Source organism: Aythya ferina, assembly GCF_964211825.1.
Source record: "Aythya ferina genome assembly, chromosome: 1".
Taxonomy (NCBI): domain Eukaryota; kingdom Metazoa; phylum Chordata; class Aves; order Anseriformes; family Anatidae; genus Aythya; species Aythya ferina.
Genome location: NC_140296.1, coordinates 122,444,504 through 122,461,377, shown reverse-complemented (window position 1 = coordinate 122,461,377; position 16,874 = coordinate 122,444,504). Strand labels below are relative to the sequence as shown.

General features: G+C 47.0%; 2 protein-coding genes across 3 annotated transcripts in view; one reads left to right on the top strand and one right to left on the bottom strand.

The window, feature by feature from the left end:
* The window catches only part of GSK3B (glycogen synthase kinase 3 beta), a 132,568-nt gene extending 117,796 nt beyond the window's left edge, over positions 1 to 14,772 (top strand). For both annotated transcript variants that reach the window (XM_084500476.1, XM_084500477.1), the window contains 2 exons: positions 4,078 to 4,176; positions 8,916 to 14,772. In XM_084500476.1, coding sequence (XP_084356602.1) covers positions 4,078 to 4,176; positions 8,916 to 8,983 — 167 coding nt within the window. In that variant the 3' untranslated portion in view covers positions 8,984 to 14,772. The remainder of the gene's footprint in view (positions 1 to 4,077; positions 4,177 to 8,915) is intronic.
* Positions 14,284 to 16,874, bottom strand: part of CFAP91 (cilia and flagella associated protein 91) — a gene marked incomplete at its 5' end in the record, with an annotated part of 35,161 nt that continues 32,570 nt past the window's right edge. Inside the window, one exon of the transcript XR_014686217.1 lies at positions 14,284 to 16,022. The remainder of the gene's footprint in view (positions 16,023 to 16,874) is intronic.

The following is a 16,874-nucleotide window of genomic DNA, read 5'->3' as shown; positions in this document are numbered from 1 at the left end:
AAAAGGCTCGGAAAGCTCTGTAGCTAGTCCTTCAAAAATCCTCAGGGAAAAAATAAATGTATATATTGGGAATTTGTCCCTGGTATCCCCCAGGCAAAGTGGGAGCTGCTGGGTAAGCTAATCCTCAAGCAAATTTATAGCTCCTTATTTGCCATCCCAGAGAGCTGATGTGTTCTCCCTTTGCACAGTGACTCACGGGAATGGAAAGAGAAATTGCTTCCAACAGAGTGAGGGCCTTAAGATTCAAAAAAGCAGGTTTATGTCATCGGCAGGTACCAGTTTTAGCATCTGGAAAGAGAATCCAGGACAGAGGCTGGTCATTAATGTGCTTCCACATGAGCTGTGTTGCAGGTCACCAGCCAAAAAAAGCTAACCAGAATTTTAAGTATAAATAAATAGCTTAGCTCAGTGATTTTGAGACCTTTGTAAGTAATAAGTCTCGTGTAGCAGCAGTCCTTACTCTGACCTCAAGGTATTCGAGGGGCTTCTGCTCCTCCTGTGACCGCTGTGACGTCCTCGGCCAGACTGCGCAAAGACCCCATCAAAGTGGCTAATGCAGAGCAGGAATCACATCTGGGAAACAGAGCAGGTCGCTGGAAATCAGATGTGATGATAACGCATGTTAAGTCAGCTGTGGTTACTGAGAAAGTAATGAAAGACATCCTTTTGTTTTGGAGAGCGTTCGTTTTCAACAGACGATATTAAATTTTAAAAGAAGTGTTTCCTTTGGCTATAGCCAGTTGACTGCATCCCGTGGAGTAGGAGGTAGCTGCTCGAAGGCAAAACTGTTGGAAATTACATAGATCTGATCATTACCGTCATGAATTGATTTTCAGAAAGAAGCCAGGCGTCATACTAAATCTGCTAATCTAGAAAAAAAAAACACTTTGAGAGTTTATGGGAGATAGAGATCGTGGTCTTTGGCTGCCAGCAGTAGTTCTGGGGCACGTAGATGCTTACTTTACTTTGTAGATGAGAGCTGCTGAAGAGAACTTGATCTGATCATTCTTACTGTCTTGGCTGTGCATTTTTCTTAGTATTTAAAGAAAAGCTATGTGCTAATCGGAGTTTGAAAAAGTTATTTTTCTCCAAGGAGGTATATCTAGTAGCCACAGTGCTGCAGTTCAGTGACTCTTAGACCTGCAAGACAGAAAGCACAGAAAACATTTTATTTTTTTTCTCTTAGAAGCTGAATTTTCAAGCAATCTGTAAAATTACTTCATTGTAATAAACTTCTTACAACACGTCAGTGATTGTGCTGGATCACAAGTGTTACCATTGCTCCGTGTTAGCCATTGAAAATCGTAAAATTCGCCTGTGATTCAGCACTTAGGAATGGCTGTAATTGCTTGTTGATGACAAATAGTTGATGCTAGAGTGGGTTTTTAATCAGAGAAAACGGGGCTGGCTTGTGACCTTTCTTTTGAAGTTTAAGAAACAAAACAAAACAAAAAAAAACCACATTTCATTTCTATCCGTACTGCTTCAGTGTGACCAAAAATCCTTAGTGTGACTACTGGAGTGTCATCTAGGTTTTTTTTTTTTTTTTTTTAGTTTGATCTTTTTTTTTTTTTAGACAGTATTTCTGCCCAGGGCATGCTGAGGGAGCAGTGAAAAAAAGAATATGAAGCCTGTGCTGATTCCAGCACTCCTCTGGTTTGAAGAGAAACTAGTGGAATAACTTCAGTAACATGGAAAGTTTGTTATTGTGACAAAGTAAATGAAATAAGACTAATTTTTTCAAGGCATTCTGGGAGTACTGACATACCAAACTTAGTTCAGTGCTCTTTTTCAGCATTGTTATTTCCCAACACAAAGCATTTGGTTGTGTTTGGGAAATGAAGGTAACCCGGTGTTCTGGTAAAACTGGCCATTTTCATTGGAGCTTCTTATTGGAGATGCACACTGGCTGCAAATGGCACGATTTGATCAGGAGAAAGCCAGAGGTGTTCCCCCAGCTGAAGTGAACCAGAGTTGCCTCTTAAATGACTTGGGATCACTACTCAGTTTGATGATTATTTCTCGTCTGGATTGGCAAGCTGCTGCTCTAAGCAAAGTACCAAGATGTTCGGAGCATGGTGAGCTTGGGCAGCTTCGTGCCAATTAAGATAACGCAAGGTTTCTGAAGAAGGGAACATCAGCCATTTAGTCTCTATGTGAATTCTTCATGGTAGCTTCAGAAAAACACTTATGCTTGCCTTAAAAATAACAAAAACCAGTATATTCTCCATAATTGGTGCTGTGAAAGGAGGAATTCTGACCTTATCACGTGCAAGTATGGGAGCAGTCAGAGTGGGATCCAAGTGCCATTGCAGCAGTATTTTTGTCCCATCAGCTGGCTCTTTGGCCCTGGCGATCTGGCTGCAGAGATGCTGTCAGAGGGTCGCCGCATCCTTGAGGTAGCAAATGGCATTTGGTTTCCTTGATGTTTCAGCTCAGCTTTCATTTGGGTCTTAGTCCCATGTTATTGCCAGCGATGGGCAGGAGAGAATGAGTGGGTAACAAAAACTTAAAAAAGAGTGAGGTGAATGGCAGACTCCCTGGAACAACAGATTGGAGAAAAAGCTTTGGAGAAAATCCTAAAGCAGCAATATTTTCTTCCACAGCATAGCTAATGGCCACGATAGTATTAAAGTATAGGTTTATCACTCGTGTTCAGCTTTTAATTTGGAGGATTCATGCTTGGTCAGTTTATTTTTCCGTTAAATGGAGGCTTAGGAATTCTGAATAATATTATTCAGAATATTATATTCTATATTATATTATATTCAGAATATTCTATTATATTATTGTTTGGTTCTGGATGGCAACTCATGTTCATAAGTGCTTAAATTCAGTCTCAAAATAGGTGTTAATAAGAACCTTGTAAGCAGGTGAGAGTCTTCTGCACCTTGCCTTTGCAGCAGTAAATTAACGTAAAGGAGAAAAAAAAAAAAAAGTCAAATATACTACCTGTCCTTTTAGGCCCTAAATCTAAAGCTTTTGTTAAGGAAAAGCAATAGGCTCCTAAAAAGGAACTCAGGTAATTTATTGTTGTGTACAAAACCACCTCACCGAACCCACAGAGTGATCTGGGCTGGTTTCTGTACAGCCCCTGCTATCTGGAGGCGTTATTTAAAAGCTGCCTAGCCCCGTTTCTCCTCCAGCTGACCTCTGGGAGCTTCAGAAAGCATCAGTCATCCTTCCTTGAGGTGACTGCTGGCATCCTTTCCGCCGGATGCTGCTTTCTCAAGATTTAGTCGCTCCCGTTCCTGAGGCAAACAGGACCTGTCTTGTCCTGGCTCGCTCCCACCTCCTGTGAGACTCCTGAACGGGCGCCAGCAGATTGTCAGCTGCTGGCACCGCCTTGCCCCGCATCCTCCCACAGTTGGGGCTTTCAGAGGCCTGGTTCTCATCCTGATGCACACCGAAGCTGGGTTAGATTTGGACCCTAAAAACCCTAAAAGCTGTTTTGTTCCTTGGTTTAACATCTTCAGAAAGCAGGGTCGTGTCATTTTGCTGCCCATTTAAATTACCCGGCAGCCCTTTGCCTTTCCCCGTGCTTTTAAAGGAGATGTCAGCCCTCCTCGGCCTCGCTCAAGGAGACCGCTGTGAGCTTGGTCTTAGGTTTCCAGGTCCTTGAGAAGCGAAGCTCGAGGGAGCCAAAGAACTGAGCCCCTGAAGCTCTTGGAGCAACTGTGACAGCTGCCTGCTTGCTGAACCAGTGCCCAAAGCAGCGCCACCGTTACCAGCCTTCCCCTTCAGCCTGATTGCAAGTGGGTTTACGAAGGGAACCCAGGCTGCTGAAACGCAACAGGCTCCATCAGTTCTTTGCTAACTCCCGAGCCACGCTCTTTCCCTAGGAAATCATTCCCTTGGGTCACCACTTGCAGTCCTGTCAGTCTTGCTCTGGAGGCTGCCTGCTGGATGTTGCCGTGCTCAGCAGAGGAGCAAAACGTGACGTGACCTCGGGCTGTAAGGGCAGCACGCGTTTTGCCTGAGGTTGCTGGTCTGGGGGGGAGCCTCGAGGGGCTGCGCCTGCATGCGGGGCCCTTTTTGTAGGATGAGCTAACTCTCTTTGTTCCACCTCCCCTCCAGAACTGTCAAGTAACCCATCTCTGGCTTCGATCCTCATCCCTGCTCATGCTCGGAACCAAGCAGCAGCTTCAACCCCTACAAACGCTACAGCAGCCTCAGGTGAGAACGTGCGCCCGCCTCCCCGCCCTTGCTCCCCACAGGCACCTTCCTCGTGGGGAGGGCTCCTTCCAGCCTCACCGTCCCCTCGGTCTCTGCAGGTGCCCTGCTGGGGCCACTAACCCAAAATCCAACCCCAAAGCCGTGTTAGGGAGGTTGGTCAGCTTGTTCACTGCCTGATCTGAGTAGCTGCAGTTGCTTCTTAGCGAGTTTGCTTGTGTCATCTTCGGGCGTTTTGGGTTTTGGCCAGCAGTGAGAGAATTTCTCCTTTGTCTCTCTCGCTCACTCTCATGTTTCTGTCTGAAGCCCTTTAAAAGCTCGCTGTTGGCCCGAGCCACTCCATGTTGTGTTATGTTCCCAGCGAAAGCTTGAAAGCCTTGTAATATCAGCTGGGAGGCTCCCGAAGCAGATCCCAGGTGCTGCAGGATGTGGCAGCCGTGATTCATGCGTGGCACTCTGAGTCAGCCCTGAGTCAGCACTGCCAACAGGCTATCAGGGCTTGTGCAACCAGGGGCAGACTCTAACAGGGGTGTGCTCGCGTGCAGATCCCGCATCAGTCCCATCTCTGTGACCCCTTCTGAGGTGCAGGGCGCTCACTCAGTTGTGCAGAAAAATGGTTTCGGGTCGATGTGCCAGTTCCTTTAACTCCGATGGGCTTTGTCCAGCCACTGCTGTACAGAAAGCACTTTTATAGTCGGGGACAGACAGACGGAACTGGCTTGAAGGATAAGGCTGCTCTCTGAAAGCGTAACATCAGGAGGGAAAAGATTCAGCCCGCCCAATTTATATGCTCTGAATTAGGAGGAGGCAAATGGGCTATTTTAAAATTTAGCGTGTTTGTTTCATGCACTTGGCAGTGTTCTCTGTTTCCCTTTTTTTGCGCATCTGTTGCTCAACGAGTGAGGGGAAAAAAAGATTAAAGGAGTAAAAGTGATTGAAGGACTACGAAATGCAAGCGTGGAGCGTTGACTTTAAGCCCTTCTGAAAAATGCCTTCACTTAATGTCACTTGGATGCCTTGCTAAGGAGCCCTGCCAAGGTGCAACAGGCTTAAGGAGTGAGCTGGGTTAAGGCAAGGTCTGTTTTCACCCACTGCTTCCCCCCAAGTACACAGTAGGAGAAGAATACATTAGGCTGAATCCTAGAAGTGTCCTAAATGTGAAGTATACTAAATGAGAATAAAACCAACAAAAACAACCTTACTGACATAAGCATTTGTAAGCCCCCTGCTCGCAAGCACCGCGCTGAGTTGGGATAGAGCATCTTCCTCCTAGTTCCAAACCAAAAAACAGCTTGGAAAGAAAATACAAAGTTAAGTATTGGGCAACTTTCAGCTTTGTGCTTCTTCTTCTCCTGTCTGAGATTACATTAATCTGTCTGAGATTATATTAAGCCAGGCAGTACAAGCCCCTTTGCTAACTAACATCTCCCAGGTCTGCATTTTTGAAAGTTACCCAAAATTGGCAATATTTGTTAACTGATAGATGCCCAGCGGTGATTTCAGTAGACACCAGCAATCCCGGGATCGTGATGTTAAGTGCAGGGGAATTATTGCAGGTAATTTTTAGTGTGAAAAATGTATTTGTTGTAGGTTTCCCCTTCTCTTGAGGCACAAAGTTGGACTCCCTGTACTAAGGGAACTTGGCTGTTAGGCAGTGCTAGGGGTTGTCGTGTTGGGCATCCCGCTGTGCTGATCCCGTGTAATCCCAAACGAGATGGGGTGCCTGAACTCCCAGCTACAAAACAGATTCGAGCTGGTGTCACCTGCCAGTGAGGGGCAGTTGAAAAAGCCCATGGCACTCCGGTAAAATAAGGTTTGGGAAGTACATGGTGTTCCTATTGAAGGAATTATGGAAAATTTTAAATTCCTTTGGCAGGAGATGAGGGGCAGGCGATTTTCAGAGGCTTCTGTAAGCTCTACGTAGGGATGCATCCATAGCAGACACTTACAGGAGTACAGCTGGTGCATTTCAGGCTCACCAGGCTTCACGTTTTGTGCCGAGCCCTGGATTCCTACATCCATGGACACTGCAGGAAAAGTGGGCTTGTCTCCTACTTCCACTTGTCTCCTCTCTTGCCTTACTCCAAAACTGCTTGTAGTGTTGTTTCTCTGTCTTTGCAGAGAGCAGTGCAGCCTATCAGCACTACAAATCCAATCAGCTAATGCCCTCGTTAGTGTTAATGGGCTTTCTGTCACTGCGTTGGTGTCTCTTTGAACCTACAGCCCCTTAGTTCCTTCCTGGGTGGTTTTTAAGGAGCACCACATACCCCCTGAGAACGCAGAGAGATTCCTCAAAGGGAAAAGCTGAATCGAAGGAGAATACTCTGATGAGAGATGGCTTCTTCCCTTTGTTTGTAAGAAGTTTTAGAAATGGGTATTTGAACCCTAATGTGATTTCCTGCTGTACACATCTGCCCCGTAGCAGAAAGCACAGCCTCGTTGGTGGCACAGGCAGCTGCCTAGCAAAGCTGATGTTTTAGCAGCACTGCTGAAGGCCCAGATTTTCTTCTCTTATACCCGAGTTCCAGTTCCTCATGGTGATGAGGAGTAACTGAACGCCCAGAGACCCTCCAGTTGCACTCAGCGCTCCAGCAGAGAGCCACTGAGCCAAGCCCCTGTCTGTTCCCTCAATGCCCCATCGATGCAGGGTCACAGAACAAGTGGGAATGTCAAAATGCTGTGTTTTCCTGCAGGTTTGGAGCTAGCACAGCCTTGAGCAGCTTGTGCAGCCTAGGATGGTTGCACACTGCTGTGAAAAGCCCCCCGTAAACGGGCCTGGGCTGCGTCACCCTATTTCCTCTTCCCATCTGGTGTGTGTGTATCTCAGGAACTCCCCCTTCAGAGTGATGATAGGAAAGGAGCATAAGTCACATGTGTTACGTGGGGTAGCTCCATCCCCTCCTCTTTCTTTATCTCTGGTTAGTAGCAGTGTAAGGGGAATGATTCCAGCCTCTGCTGTCTTCAGGAGTAGGAGATCAAAAGGTACGTGTGGTTTCAGCAAATGAAGTACATGCACTTTTTCACAGAGAAATCCTCTCTGCCAACAGTGCAGACCCCAGCTGGACTGTGCACATCAGGCGCAGCAGATGTTGCCTTAGCTAGAGTTTATCTGTACCTGGAAGTTAATCAGGCACAGTTTAAAGTGGGGAAGCCATTAGCTGTCTGGCTGGGTCGCTTTTGATTTTTGTGGTCACCATCAGCCTGCGTGCGTGCGTGGCTTGGGAGCTCCTCCTCCAGAGTAATCCCCCACCTAGGAGGACACCTCTCCCGTGTGAGGTTAATTTTCCAGCTAACACTGCCACTGTCACCGTGTTGCAGCTAAAGCAACTGCGTGAGCTTGGTTTTTTGTCTTCAGTTGCCCTTTTTTGCTGCAGTCTTCTTGAGTTGTCACTCAGCTGGTGCTGCCCATCTCTGGGCTCTCACTCACCTCATTGCCTTTTGCTCGTGGCTGCGCTTCCAGCTATGGTCAGAGCAATGTGGCTGGGTCAAATTAACAGGTGAACGTAGGGCATTGCCCAGCTACGTTGCCTTGTGAGCTCTTCTCTGCTGGAGAAGTATTGAGGCACCCCACCGCCCCCAGTTTCATTTTATCTTCCCTATTTTTTATGCTAGTCCTACCGTCCTTGAGTCCGAGCTTGGTAAATCTGTGCTTTCCTTTTAGGAGCCCTTTTCCCCCTGTCTTTTGAATGCACTGCTTGCCCAGCCTGCCCTCTCCTGTGCTGAGACAAGAAGTCATTTTTTCTTCTTGCGGTATTGATGGCTTTGCAGTTAACCTCTCTTAAATTAACTGGGAGAAATGCACGGCGCTGTCTCTTAGAAAGCCTCACTTAATGCCTTTTTCCAGCCCTGTATTTATTGTGGCAACTATTTTGTGTGTTTATTCATTCGCTTTCCTCTTTGTGACTGTGCTGATCAGGTACTATATAGGATGGCTCCAGATGAAGCCAGTACATTTTTCCCATATAAATTCTTCTAATGTTCAGGAAGTTCTTTTTTTTTTTTTGGAGAAAACACCAAATGCATGAGGTTAATTGGCCACCCAGCTGTTCTGTTGTTCCCAGTGTGTTAGTGTGTTTATTGGCAGCACGGCTCTTACTTTACTCCGTTTCCAGCCTTACTCCAAGCCTGCCCCAGTTAGTTGGAGTGTCCTAAAATAGGGGCCTTTGCGTGTTATTAATGAAGACTCTCCGTTAATTAACCCTTTGTTCCAGCCTGAAGCAACTCCATTTTTCCCTCCGGAGTGGCACCTGAAAACCCAGTGCATTCCCTTGTGGTGTTCCTTTGCACACCCAGTGTTTTTTGGGATGCCCTTGGGCACGTGCCCGTGGCCCGGCGACCTGTCTCTGCGTGGAGCTCCGGCCCTCGCAGAGAAGAGGAGCTGGAGGTTATTCACCGCAGGGACCTGATCCCGTAACAGCGCCTTTTGCTTGTCTAAACCTACCAGGGCGCAAGGTGGGCGATCTCTCCCTGGGCCAGGTTGCGTCCCTCCTGCTAAATCCCTCCTGGTGTTTGCAGCCCTCAGCTGTCGAAATCAGCTTTCTCCTGCCAAAAGGTCGCCCTCCTTCCCTCTCCCCAGAGCAAACGGCTCCGTCAGGAGAGCACCATACCCAAAGAGCACGGTGGTGGGCGTTGGGGGTTTCCCCGTGCGGCAAATGTCGTAGCTGTTGTTCCTGATGTCTGTGCTGTGGAGGTAATCCTGGTTGTTCTTTCTTTCCTTCCTTCCCCTTGCCTGTCATTCGCAGATGTTAATGCAGGAGAACGAGTTCAGACCAATAGTGTAGCTACAGCATCAGCCTCCAACTCCACCTGAACCGGTACCAAGCAGCCAGCTGCACAGGAAAAATCACCAGTAATTTGAGTCTTGCTCAGCAACACTGGTCACATTTGGAAAGAAAATTAAAAAGAGGAAAAAAAAACAACCAACCAACCAACCTGTTCATTTTAGTGTTCAATTTTTTATTATTATTATTGTTGTTCTTATTTAACCTTGTAAAATATCTATAAATACAAACCAGTTTCATTGTATTCTCACTCTGCAGGGTGTCCGGGGCAGGGGACTAGGTGGGGGGAGGAGGGAAAGCGGAGCAATACAACACACCAATGTCTCTCCCCTCGACAATCTCTTCATGTTGGAAGTTTGCTGTTGTGTACTTCAGAACCAGGACTCTTGCCTCATGCCCTCTCCCACAACGGAAAGAAGGAAAAAAAAAACAAAACACAAAACAAAACAAAAGAACCCCCCAAACCTCATTCTCTGCTGAAGTTCTTTTTTTTTTTTTTTTTTTTAACCTCTTTTTTTTATTTTCTTTTTAAGTGAAGTTTCGGACTTTGATGTAGTGCACAGCTTGAATTTGGTCGGGAGCTTAGCAGGGGTCATTCAACAGAGCTCAGCGTTTCGTCTCAGCCGAATCCATGTCCCGGGCTGGCCGAAGAGCTGCCCCCAGCCCGGCTCGGCTCGGCTCGGCGTGGGGCGCGGGCGGCGCGGTAGGAAATAGGTTGCCTAGGGGGGGGACGGGGTGGGGAGGGTTTACCGCGTGTCTACGGCTTTTGAACTGCTAGTGGCAGACTTTTTTCCTTTTTTTAAAAAAAAAAAAAAGCAGTGCTGGCAACGAGGACGCCCGCAGCTTCGTTGCCGGGCGGGTTATATATAATATAATACACACACATGGCGCCAACGCAAGCGCTTGGCTTTGCTGCGGCGGCTCGGCTCGCGTTTGGGCAGGGAGGAGCGGGCGAGCAAAGCCCTCCAAAGGGGGGACGAGGGCGCCCAGCCCGGGGTGGCAAGGGACTCTTTGGAAAAGTGGCCACTGTGAAAAGCGTTTTTTTTTTTTTTCCAAGTCTCTCAATTCGGACAGGCTTCCCTTTCCCCGAGGTGCGTGCAGGAAAAGGACACCAGGGTTTATAATGTGAACTGTAACAGTCTACTGGTTTATTTTGTAATATTTTTTAACTGCAGCTTTAACTTGCAGGACGCCACATGCTACGGTAGCTCTGATTTTAAATCCACAGCTAGAATCTGTATTTAAATTTCATCTTTTTAACCTCTTGCTTTTTTGATCTCTATTTATTGATGCGCGTTGCCACATTGCCATTATGTTTTTACATTGGTAGAGTATTAATAAAATACACATCGGAGTGCTATCAACAGTAATTTGTACCTGCTGACTTGTAGGAAAGCTGGCTACATTATGAGTGTGTGTGTATATATATTATATAAATATATACATGTATACATAGATACAATACTGTTCCTTTTTTTCGTTTTGTCTCCGATCTCCAATCAGTCTGACTGAAGCATGGGGTGAGTGCTTGGTCTAGTCCATCTGTCCAGGGGCCGGGCTTTCCTCCCCGCGAGGCTGAGTGCTGTCTGAGTCCGCGTCTCTGTTCCTCCAGTCAAAGCAATACTCCTCGGGAAGGGCAGGGCGCGGAGGAGGCTTTGGAGACCCTGTCCTGGGCCTTAACGCTCCCTGCAGAGAAACCTCAGCCGCCTTGGTTGGTGCTCACGGGCGGTGCTGAGCCCTGCGGGTCCCTGAGGCAGTCGCTGCTTTGTGTGGCCCGGCAGCAGCGGCTTTGGCAACCTCGGCCACCGCAGGGCAGCAGGGGTTTTGCTCAGCGGCCGGGCGCGTTTCCCTCTTGTACATTTTACCCCGTTCCTATGGGATTTCATTTTTTTTTTATTATTATTTTTTTTGGAAACTTGTCTCCTAGCAGCCCTGGAGCTGTTAACAAGCCCTGCCTTCCCCGTCCTGCCTGATAAAACAGTGGATTTTTTGGGGAGGGAGGAGCTGTTTCAAGAGGCGAGCGAACGCCTACCGTGAAAGCCCTTACGTTACGCTCCTCATCAGTTTGCTGTTGGACAGAAACCACGTGTGTGTGTGTATATATATATATATACACCTTAAAACAGCTGTCGTTAAATTCTGGCTGACTGTAAAAAGACAGCACACCGACATTTAAAAAAAAAAAAGCTGAAGGCTTTCAAAACCCTCGCGCACGCGGGTGTGATGAAAAGGGCTGAGAAGCAGCTTAATGACAGAGCACAGCTAGCGAGTGTCCCGCAAGGTAAGTTCAGGGGCTTGGTTGTGACCCAGTGATCCAGATAGGCGCAGGAGACCCGCGAAGTAGGGCAGAGGCAGGGTGTGTGGATCTGCTGTGTAGGCGAGACTGCTGAAGCATCGGCCATAGGCGCTGTTATTTGGAGGCAGTAGATTACCACGTCTTTAAAAAAAAAAAAAAAAGAGAAAAAAAAGAAAAAAAAAAAAAGGCAAAAATGATGAAGAAAAATCGCTGCTTGTTCCAGGAATTGTGGCTTTCTCTCTTCTTTTTTATTTTTTTTTCATTTTCTTTTTGGTCATTTTATCTTCCTTTAAGACTAGCGGAGGAGAGGGAAGAGCTTTTCTCTCTGATCTTGTGACTGTGCAGGCGTCTGTGTGTCTTGTGTGGGTGTTAGCTGGGGAGGGTCGGGGCGCCCCTGTGGTTTTATTTTTTTTCAAGGATCATGGCAGGATCACGAACTCTTTTATACAAGTTAGATCCAGGTCTTTGAATAACCTTTTTTTGTAAATAAGAAGAAAAGAAAAAAAAACAACAACAACAAAAAACCACAAAGCTCCTCACCAAATTCAAGCTTGTACATTATTATTTTTTGGTTGTTTTTAAATTTTGAGTTTTATTGTTTTGTATGTAAATATGTGGACCCAGGAACTGTTATTAATGAGCAAAAAGTTACCGTTCAGGGCAGTGATTCTGTTTAATAATCAGACAAAATGTAGACGAGCTTTTTAAAGCCATATAGTTTTAACTCTGTACAGTAGGTACCGGCCTGTATTATTGTAACAATAACTCTAGCGATGTATAGTGTATCTATATAGTTTGGAGTGCCTTCGCTTCCATGATTTTTTGGATTTTATTTCCCTTTTATTTCCCCCCCCCTCCCTGATTAACAACGTCTCCCACACACAGCCGCATCTTCGCTCCCCCCCACCCCCCCTCACCCCCTCCCCGCTTTCTAACTCTTTGAGTGCTGTAAGGTTTCAGTGATACCATGACCCGTAGTGGGACGAAAAGGAAAAACCATCGCCGCCCTCCCATTTCATTCGAGCCGTGGCTTTGCTCTGGATGCTCCCAAGTCGCCCGCCCTGCCCCGTTCCTCCCCCTTTCCCTTGCTAGCAGCGACCGGTTTCGTTCTGCGCTCGCCGCCGGAGGTAGCCCAGCGGCTCGCGGCTGAGCTCGGCTTTGCTCGTCTGTCCCCAGTCCTGCGCCCAGAACTTTTTCTGGGCGGCAGCAGCTTCCGCGAGGCTCGGTCCTTCGGCCCCCCCCGGGGGCTCCCCGCGCCCACCCGCCCCCCTTCTCTGGTCACGTTTTTATTTTTTATTTTTTTTTCTTCGTGAGATGATGAATTTAGCATTACTTCTTCAGTTTCTTCTTGTGCCCAGCACGAAGGCCTTGTTTCTGAAACTAGTCCGCTTGTGTTTACTACCTTGTTAGTATTCCACATAAAGATTGTCTTGAATGGGAAAACACTTAACTCTTTTACCAAACCAAAGGTTGCTGTTTTATTTTGAAGCATCTCGTGTTCATTCCGGTGAAGCAGAGGCTGCACTTTTTCTGGTGACACGAAGGTCAGTGACGTCAGGTTGGTTTTGGACAGTCCGCTCAGAGCTGTTACTCTTACTTCCTTCTGTTTCGGGCTTGTTTTTTTTAACGAAGTGTGGTCTTGATCTGTCCTTTGGCAACGCCGCGACTGCGTAGGTCTCTGAGACGGAACTGATGGCGGTCGGCGTCCCCCGCGGGACGCCCGACCGAGACACTGCTGTTCTTAATACCGAACTCGCCTACCTTACTAGGACAAAAACCGAGCTACAAAAGGAAATTGGCTAATCGAAGATCCCCGATCACTTTTTCCGGTTATTTTTTAAGCAAAGCTTTGCCTAACAAGCGTAGCGGCAGGTGCCTGCGGCGGCGTGCGGCTGGTGAGCGCGTACAAAAAAAAAAAAAAATATTTCCCCCAGGTTTTCAGTGCTCCCTGCGAAAAAGCAGACGCAAAGCAGTCTGACGGACTCGCCTGCGCGAGGGGCCTCAGCCACTGAAGATTAAAAAAGAGTAAAAAAAAAAAAAAAAAAGCCAATACCGAAAAGCACAGTAGAGTATTCAGTCTGGGGTCTACCTTTCGGAGACTGTGAGAAGGTGTCCCTGGGGTCCCGGTGTCTTTCCACGGGGCTTTTAGCCAGTTTTGTCCATAGTTCGCTTCGTTTTGCAACACTGCAATAACAGCAAAACGACCAGAAAGGAAAACAGTACCTAAGGGGTTAGCTTGAGAAAAGTAGCTTCCTTGTGTTGGTCTTTCTCAATTTATTTTTAATATATATATATATAAAATATATTTATATATATATAATTTGCTTGCCTGTAAAATTTGCGTTCATTAATGTGTTGCTGATGGATCACTTGGGCCTGTACACACCAATTAGCGTGACCACTTCCATCTTAAAAACAGAAATCTAAAATATATATATATATATTAAGGACTGTGGGTTGTATACAAACTATTGCATACACTTGTGCAAATCTGTCTTGATTTAAAGGAAAAGCAAAACCTGTATAACATTATTACTACTTGAATGCCTCTGTGACTGATTTTTTTTTTCATTTTAAATATAAACTTTTTTTGTGGAAAGTATGCTTAATGTTTTATTATTTCCCCCGCCCCATTCCCCTTGTAAATACGTTTTGTTCTGTGTGACTCGGTTCGGAAATAGTTAACTGGTACTGTAATTTGCATTAAATAAAAAGTAGGTTAGCCTGGAAATGAAATTTAAAATTACAAAGTGTGTGGTCTTTATTTCAAAATCTTGCCCCTTTCTTTCCTCCTCCTTTCTTCCTTCTCTGCCCCTTGTTCCTTGCCCTCACACCTCTTTCCACTCCGCAAGAATAGGTGGACATTGAATCTTTGTAATAATGATAAAAATAAAAAATTAAAAAAAAAAAAATAAAGACACAAGAAATAAGCATGTTTTCTTAAATGAGCTGTGTTATTCCATGATATTTTTCCAAGAGGTGCCAGCTTGTTGTCTCTGATGCCGTTTGATTTGATGGAGAGAGGAACCCTGGGACATGATAACTCAAACTCAAACCAACCAATCTTCCTTTGCTGTCCACCTATAGATAACAAACCTAAGAACCTGTGTAAACTGCTGGCTTTGAATACTGCACTCATTGTTTTGATTTTCGTTTCACTATTTTTTATTTTTATTTTTAATTTGGTCCCATTAGTAATGTTATTTGGTGGTGATCTGTAAAGTTTGTCAAGACCACGTCCAGTGGACCGTTCCTCCAGCAAATCAGCACGTAGCTATCTCTGAGTTGGGTTTCCGGTACTGGATAATGTATGTATTAAACATGACATGTCTATTAGCGCAAAAAGTAAAAAAAAAAAAAAAAAAAAAAAAAAGTTAAAAAAATAATAATAATAAAAAAAAAAAGAATAAAAAATCCTTTTTTTGGGCTGGCTGACCTGGCCGAATCCATTCTGTCGCTATCCTAAAGGCTAGATGCAAGGTCATGTGACTGCTGCTTCAATAAAAACAAATTTATATTGCACAGAGCCTCCTCTTCCTTTCTTCCTGGGACGTGAGCGCGCTCCGGCCCCGACGGAGCCCCCCGGAGCCCCCCGGCCTCCTGCGCCCATCGGCTGCGGCCTCGGGTCATTTCGTGACGTGGGGACCTCGGGTGAAGGGGTGACATGGTGGTGGGGCACTGCTCCTGTTCTGTGGTCCTTGGTGCTCTGGAGGGTTTCTGGGTGGCAGGGGGACGAGGCCGGGATGTCGTCGGTCCCACAGCATCACCGGGGGATCAGCTGCTGGGACCGGGGCTGCTCTGCTTGAGGGCAGCCCATCGCATCTCCAGGACGTCGCTGTTCGACCCGCAGAGCCTTGTCGGGTGAGTTCGCGTTGAATTTTGTCGTTTGTCACAACCCTCGGTAATTTGGGGCTGTGGGTGGTTGTCCTTGAGCACTGTGGAGCTGCCTGGGCTGGTGCCTCGCGTCGCAGAGCCCTTATCTGAGGGCTGCGTTCACCCTTCCGTGTGGAGGGCTGCAGTTGTCCATCGCTCTTTGCAATCCCTGCAAACGTTATCGATGGGACTTTTACATCTTCTTCCCAATCACCCTTTAAAAAGAAGTAATAGAAAACCTGAGTGTTGAGGACCAGGCCCTGTGCAGCCTTCCCGGGAAGAGTTGTTGTCTCACCGTTCCTCGTCTGATAGGAATTTTAGGCTTACCTAATTTTAGTTTTACCTAATTTTAGGTTTACTCCAGGTTTACCTGCCCATAAAATGGGTCCAAGTCCACATCCTTGTGGGCCATGATGCCCTCAAATCCCTTTAGAAGCTAATCCAACCCCAAAGCTGTGTGCATTGGCACCGTCTGTATCAACCAAACTCCCAACCACTGAGGGTGAAATTAAAAGTCCAAGCCAAGGCCACCAGCAGTGGTGGTTATCAGGAAGGGGCAGCTTTCAGCCTGCTGGTGGTACAGCCTGAATCCTGGCATGCCTTCCTTTTTCCTTCAGTGCCTTGTACGTGTGGCCAAATCCCTTGCCAGGTGACAGTGCTCAGGACACGGGAAAACCCAGGTTGTTTTAGGGTATTTTTGCTAGCGACCCAAAGGGCATCATTGGTGTTATTTGTGGTACTGATGTTTGATTTCAGTTTTGGGACATGAAGATGGCTCCAAGCTGGGGGGACTTTGGATCATCCAAGCTGCACTCCTTTCCTCTGAAGATTTTTGTTTGAAGCATGGGAACGGGTTGGTGGCTGACAGCTGGTTCTGCTGGAGGTGACAAATTTGGGGCCTGCACAGCAACGAGAAACGGTTTGAGCAGAGGTTGGAAAATTACGTGGGCTGGCGGATTCAATAGGTGAGGGACCAGCGTGGCTTTTGCAAAAGGCTTTAATTACAAGTGCTGGCTATTACTGACTCATAGGAGGGAAAAAAAAAAAAAAAAAAAAAAAGAGAGAGAGATTCATTGTTAGGTTCATTGTTAGATCCTGCAGCTAGTTAAGGAGAGAGGAGCGGATGCAGCTCCCCAGTGCTGTGGGAGCTGCTGCTTTCCTAATGCTGGGGAGGTGAAGTGGTGAGTGAGAAGACGCTGCCCAAGTGGGATATTTAGGAAAGCAGAAGGCTGTGTGCTCTCACCGTTTAGGGATGCAGAAGCAGTGGTTAAACATTTCAATCCTCTCGCTGCATCTGTATTCCGAGCACCGGTGCTGTTGGGGCTCGGAGCTGGCGTTGTCACCAGGAGCAACAGCACCGGCTCCTTGCTGCGCAGCTGCAGCGAGCTCTGCAAGCGGCAGGCAGGGAGCTCCCCGCGCTTCCTCGTCCCGGGAAGTTCCTGCCAACACAGTTCCCGCATCCCTGGCAGGGTGGAGTGCTCAGGTAGGGACCCAGGGCTCTTCTTGCAGAAGGCCGGCTGTGAGAGGGCTGAACTGAGCCCTGTAACGCAGCAGGCAGAGCCTGAGCGCTTGTGGGACCAGGAGCAGAGCAAACAGCAGTGCTCAGAGCACGCTCTCAACAGCAGCAACTTTGTGATGGTCGTGTGGCTTTTAAGGGAGGCAGGAGAGAGAGAGGAGCAGGGGTTTGTTGTGTTTTTACGTTGACAAAAATGAAGAGAGAATACGTGTCTGGGGGATAAGGTGTGCTGGCT